The sequence below is a fragment of the Morone saxatilis genome, unplaced genomic scaffold (genome assembly GCF_004916995.1).
Source record: "Morone saxatilis isolate NCDOM2014 unplaced genomic scaffold, NCSU_SB_2.0 Contig24, whole genome shotgun sequence".
In the NCBI taxonomy this organism is placed as follows: Eukaryota; Metazoa; Chordata; class Actinopteri; family Moronidae; genus Morone; species Morone saxatilis.
In genome coordinates, this window is record NW_023339807.1 from 25,983,660 (window position 1) to 25,990,594 (window position 6,935).

General features: G+C 39.8%; 2 protein-coding genes across 2 annotated transcripts in view; both read left to right on the forward strand.

Moving 5' to 3' along the window:
* LOC118336472 overlaps positions 1-6,935 on the forward strand; it is a 744,338-nt gene that overhangs the window by 69,818 nt on the left and 667,585 nt on the right. The window lies entirely within an intron of this gene.
* Positions 1-6,935, forward strand: part of LOC118336541 — a 9,959-nt gene that overhangs the window by 1,787 nt on the left and 1,237 nt on the right. Inside the window, exons 4-5 of the mRNA XM_035673210.1 lie at positions 5,138-5,305; positions 6,325-6,434. Coding sequence (XP_035529103.1) covers positions 5,138-5,305; positions 6,325-6,434 — 278 coding nt within the window. The remainder of the gene's footprint in view (positions 1-5,137; positions 5,306-6,324; positions 6,435-6,935) is intronic.

A 6,935-nucleotide genomic window follows, 5' to 3' on the forward strand; every position in this document is an offset into this window, starting at 1 on the left:
CCTATCAAATCTCAGAGACAGATCAAACGTAAGGTTAAGCAGGTGGCCAATCACACCATGGCTCATTTGAATATTCAAATGAGCCATGGTGTTGATGGGTCGCGTTGAACGCCCAACGTTAGCTTAACTCTGTTATTGTACAAATATGTGACTTTTATTTGTTGAATTTCTCCCACATTTGTGCAGTAAAAATCAAGCATTCATGCTACCAAGTTCTAATATTGCAGTGTGTAACATTTATATAATGTCTGTATCTCAGTAGCAGATTTTTACAAAACAGCTGCCATCTGCAGTCGCGATCTTTTCTCTAGCAGCGACTGCTTCTGGTTGTATATGGTTTGTCAGTAGGCCTATATGAGTAGTGGGGTAGATTTCGCGACACGCCCCTTGTTTGCCACCGTTATACTCCATAAATCGGCAAATTGTGCCATGGCATCTTACGGGTGACGGTTGGGCAACCACACAAAACAGTGGCAGGTGCCTCGATTGCCACTGAATACCATCATAAATTTGGTGAAAAGATGCCGTGGCATCTCAGGAAAATCTTGGTGCATCTCAACCTGCCAAAACCAGAAATGGCCACTGTGAAAGCTGCTGGATGCACTGGGTTTGAGCCTAACCCCCCTGCCTGCAATCAGACGCTATTTTTAGCTAAATAACAAAAATGTACCTACTGGAAAATATTAACAGCCGACTCCTAATAGTTTTCTATGTCGGGCTCAATGTACCAGTGCAGTAGATAGAGTCACTGTAGCTTTGTTGACAGGTCTGCCACAACTCAATCAGCAGCCCGTCCTAAAGCCATAAATCTGCTTTATCGTGTCATTTTCCTCTGAAATTAGGGATCGGAAGTTACACCTTTTAAATTTGACCATCATTGCTGTGTTGAAAGACTTGGGAAAACTGACCGAATTAGATCAAAAAACTCATAAGAAAAATGTTTTAATGAGGTAACAGTAAGTGGAACTTATTTTGCCATTTATTTCTGATGGCAACTGGGGCTTTCTTTAGCCAGTGAAGTCGCCCCTCTGCTGGCTGTTGGAAAAGCATTGCAGCTTACTCTGCACTCGGATTGCCTTCTTCCTTAACGATTTGAACCCATCTGTGACCTTAAAAGGTTGTATTTTGTGGGTTTGAAATTGGGGAGTATGGACAAACCGATCTGAATTGAGCGCCTGAATTTGAATTAGAGATCTGAATGTTGAATTTAGGATCTGAATTTGAATGAGCGATCTGATTGAATTGAGCGACCTGAATTTGAATTTAGAGATCTGAATTTGATTTAGAGATCTGAATTGAAAGTAACATAAAAAATGAATTGTTTTAGTGAGCTCAAATTCAGTTTCAAACTAATAAATCTCAAATTCAAAATTATGCCCTATTCAGATTGCAGTTAAACAATACCAAATTCAAATTATGCAATTTCAATTCAGGTTTTTATGCAATTATTGGGAAAGTTGGCAATTTCAAGAGTTCAGCCTCTAAATGATTCAAATTCAGATTTCTACTGAAACACAAATATCAGCCCTAGGACTCCGCCATCCCTTTGGTTTAGACCAATTTCAAAAGTCATTATTAATAGTTTGATTATTGCTGAAAATATGTGTCTGTACGCTTGGTTTGTTTTTAACTTTTACTGCTGAACTAAGTTGCATCGCCCTGTATCAACAAAACGTCTCATTCAGAAAACAAGCAATTTTTTAAAAGCTTCCTTTTGTTCATTTTGTTGCATCCTTTTGATCCGTTCATTTGCATTAAAGCACAGTAAACATCTGTAGGGCTGCGCTATTGCAATATTTTTGTATCGCCAGTATTCTATCGAATATTCTATCGACTTAATCGAGTAATCGGATATAACATACTTTTGCTTAATTAAGCCCAATTATTTAAATATACAATAGAAAACAAGACAGATCACTTAATAATAACAACCAATTTGTTTCCTTTTTAAGAAAAATTGACATTTATTTATTATACATATTATGCAAAGTAGTAAACCGTTTCATTTAACATTAACATTATCGTGCTGTTATGGTATGCCGTAACCCGCGGGTCTCGTCGGGTCAAGAAATGTTTACTTTATTGGCGGGGCGGGTCATTAAGGATTAAAATATGTCCAATACAGCTACTTCTAAAACAACACTGTTTGGTAAATCCACCTGCGAACCTGACGTCACAAAAAGCGTTAACATGCAATGCTTTCATGAAAATAGCCATAAGTCCGGTACAGTCTTATAATTCTATATGGGTGCTATAAGAACCTTTAGAAAACAGGATGATAGCCTGTAGGTGGGACGCCCTCATTTTAGGGCCTATGTGGTTGAATATGTTCTTTTATTCTTTTATTGTAATATATATATATGTGTATAATAATACCTACAACAAATGCAAGCCTAATTTTATTTTTTTAGATTGTATTTTTGTTTTTTTTATACGTTATATATTTATTTTTATCAAATTTTATTTGTTGTTGCCTGTTTCCAGTGCACTTCGAAAGGGCTGTTTTCAAGCCACATTTGTCAGACCAAATAAGACATAGTTATCAAATTATTAAATAAATGCGGGACCCGCGGGTTGGAAAAAAATGGTAAATTTTTGATTTGGTAAAATCAGGTTTTCTTTATGAAGTCTGGAAATGGAACACTGACACCAAGCAGGCTGTTGAGAGTCTCTCATAAGAGTTTAAGAGCCGATAGAAACAGGACGATGCTGCAGTTGTATTTCAGGGTTGTCTCTGACTGTACACACTTATAATCTGTAAACTGTTCACTGCAGCTCGACCTCTCCGGCTGTTTGTTCAAGAACATTCCTCGGTTGCTACGGAAACAGCTGGTACACACACACACACACACGTATTTTCACACATACACAGTGAACATGACCAAACCAGTCAGGACAATCCACGGAAACATGACCTGGAACAGAGTCTAATCACAGAGAGAGCGAGAGAGACGCAGACGAGGACAAACACCAACAAATGACTGATTAGAACTAATAAATCGATCAATAAATGATCAGATCATAACATAGCAGGAAACAAGTAGTTTATTAAAGCAACGACTTGTTTTCCTTTAAATAATCTTTGTCCTTTTACATTCATTCATTACAGTCATAATTCATACAACCTCTACTGAAGAGTTCTCAGGGTTCATTCCAGACTTCATAAAGAAAACTCCTGATTTAACAGGACTGACACCAAAACATTCATTTGATGACTTTTTATCTCATATTTTTATTTAATTTGTGGACAGACAAAGGACGTCACGAAGGGGCTGCGAGCCGAGCTGCTCGCTAAACATTAGCTCAGGCTTGTTTCTCTGATAACCTTAACGACCCAGACGTTCCGATGGACTAAAAACTCCTTCATCCGCGGTTCAAAATCTAGAGTTAAAGAGCCACCAAAGATCTAACAGTGGCATGGATAAACAGTCAATGTACATGACAGCTTCTGATTATTGATTATTGATCAACTCCATATAGAACATAGCTCTAGAGTTTATACACTGTTTAATGATTATAACTTATTGATTTAATATTGATTAATGGGAACATTTTAGACTCTATAGGTGTAAAAGTTTCATCCATACCAGAACTGATCATTTAATGTGCTGCAGGTTGATATCAGTTCGCTGATCGTTAGACACAAATGTTCATTAGTGACACATATTTACGTACTGTGCATGAACTCATCAGTGTTTATTGTTCTCTCTCTCTCCTCATCAGTCTGTATTGTCCTCGCTCGCCCATCCTCTCCTCCTCGTTTACTCTCATTTATCTCTTCTTCGTCGTCCTCCTCCTCCTCTTCTCTCTGGGATGATTAAAACTCTTGTTTTTCTAATCGATTCTCCTCAAGGACCATTGATCTGCTGACACACACACACACACACACACTCTCTGTGAACCTGGAAATAAAATCAAATAAAAGTCTCCTCTCAGATGAAATTGATCTCTGGGGAGGAAATCAGTGGTTTTACAGTTTGTGTTGGAGAAAAAGGGACCAGCAGACATTACTGAAGCTGAATCCTCTTCACTGTCACAGTTTAATGTTTCACAGGAGGAGCTGCTCAAGTTCCCTGCAACTGTCTGCATTTAAAGACAACTGACGCAGTGAATGTGAACGTCTCCGACAGAAACAGCGATGTCAGACGATGAGGTGACGGAATGAAGCGTCATATGTGACATATAGACCTGCATCCAGGTGTTAACAGGGTCCCGGACCCCCGACACGAGCCAAACCTGCAGCACAATCCAGACGGCAGGTTGAGACCAGATCAATTTTTTATTGTAGTGTTTTCCATGATGTTGCAACACAGGCGCCACCTAGTGGCCACATTTTGTGCAGCGCCTCGAAGCATCATGGGAAAATACTACTACTATCTAAAGACCTTCAGGATTAAAAGTTGTAAATTTCGCCATGAAACAGGAAGTTGCCATAACTTGTACATTACACGGGTCTGACCACAGCTCAGACCTCATAATATTCAGTCTGACTCATAGCGCCCCCTATTGGGAACAGGAAGTAAGCCTTCTATGGTGTTCATCATCTGATTTACATTCAGTTTTCACAGCGTGGTCTACACATGACACGACCCCAGCACGCCCGATTTGTGCAGGCGACGCGTGCAGGCGAGGGCCCGTTCCTCGCTGCTCGCAGCTTTAATTTGTTGTTGTTTGTTGTTACCTTGTTGTTCTCACAGTACTTTCACTGTTTGAACAGTCTGACTGACAGCTGTACAACCACTGAAGGTATATTTCACTGTTACTGCTCTCTTGCTGTTGCCATGGCTACGCCCTTCAACCCACACACACTGTAAAAAAAGACGAGTAATTTGAATTTCATAGAAAGTTTCACAGAAACTGAGACATAAAGGAAAGTAAATCCAGAGAAACTAGAATGATTGACAGCTCACACACACACACACACACACACAGTATAATATTTTTGGATATTCGGGGAAGAAGTCTGGAGATAAAACAGCTGACGATTCCAACATGATTCAAATTTAATTAATTTCCTTTTGTTTGTTTGTTTGTCTTTCTGCAGACTTTATGACCTCATACTTTTATTGTGAAGATTCTGGAATCTGAAGACTATTTTGAAGCCTTTTGTTAATGAGGTGTCACTTCCTGTCTGCAGGTTCCTCCTTCCTGTTTGTGAACACATCGGGTCGTTACAGCGGTCAGCGTGCTCAACTGCTGCTGCCGCCCCTCAAAGAGAACGACACGCACTGCGTCAACTTCCAGTTCTACCAGGCGGGAGGCCGCGAGGGCGCCACGCCCGCCACGCTCAACATTTATGTCAAAGGTACAAATACTACACAGAATACTACAATGTTACACAGAATACTACAATACTACACAGAATACTACAATACTAAACAGAATACTACAATACTAAACAGAATACTACACAATACACAATAATACTACTGGTCAAGGCAGATGACCACCCACCTAGAGCCGAAACCTAGGGTCTGTCCTAGGTTTCTGCCTGTCTAAAAGGCAGTTTTTCCTTGCCGCTGTCTCCAAGGTCTTGTCATGTGGTACTGTTGGGTCTCTGTAAATATGTTAAAAAGGAGTCTCGGTTAACCTGACTCTATTTCAAAAAGTGTCCCTGAGATCATAATTATGAATTGGCGCCTATACAAATAAAATTGAATTTGAAATTGAAATTGAAATTGAATTGAATTGAATTAAATACTACACAGAATACTACAATATTACACAGAATACTACAATATTACACAGAATACTACACAAAATACTACAATATTACACAGTGTTGAAGCCATAACACTTATCTGTGTTGCACATATACCATATAATACTCATGTGAGCAACTTATAATCACACTGCCATATATATCAAATTATGCTGATCATAATTAAGTACTGTTAATCATGTTGAAGTGGTATTGCTGAGATGATGATGATGAGGTAATGATGTAATGATGTAATGATGACGTCATGATGACGTCAGGGGGTGTTGACTCTACATATAGAAGTCACCTGATGAGGTGAACAGGTGTTTGGCTAAAGAGCGGAAGGGCTAACTATTTTTCAACCTCATTAGCGAGTTTTTCTGTTTAATATAAGTTCTGTTTATTGTTATGTTGCTTTGATGAAATAAAAAAGACAAATTATGGTGACACTAAGACAAAATGCGCGTTGTCAGGTGTGTGTGGGCGGGGCTGTCAGGTGTTTGTGGGCAGTGCTGTCAGATGTGTGGGCGGGGCTGTCAGGTGTGTGTGTGTGTGGGCGGGGCTGAAGGTGTGTTTGTGGGCGGGACTGTCAGGTGTGTTCACAGTGTTCTTGTTTCCTACAGAGAACAACAGTCCGCTGGGAGTTCCAGTCTTTAACTCATCAGGCCCCGCCTACCACATCTGGAAAGAGGTGGAGCTAGCTGTGTCCACCTTCTGGCCTAATTACTACCAGGTAACGCACACACACACACACACACACTCACACACACACACACACAGGGCTGTACTATGCAGTGAGGTACCTTCAGCAGGAAATCTCTGACGTCAGGTCGTTTTGGTTTGTTGTCATGGTGATTTACTCTTGGTGGTTAACTCAATAATGCTCCGCCCACAATCTGTGGACGTTGGTGAGGGATTGTGAGAGGCTCACTGTGGAGGGCCGAGGTGTTCAGAGACCGAGAAACCATGGAAACAGTTTAATGCTGAACTGTACTGTACAGTTACAGATACAGTTACAGTAACTGTAACTTACTGATACTGATACTGTACAGTTACAGTAACTGTAACTTACGATACTGATACTTTACAGTTACAGTTACAGTAACTGTAACTTACGATACTGATACTTTACAGTTACAGTAACTGTAACTTACGATACTGATACTTTACAGTTACAGTTACAGTAACTTACTGTTACTGATACTGATACTGTACAGTTACAGTTACAGTTACA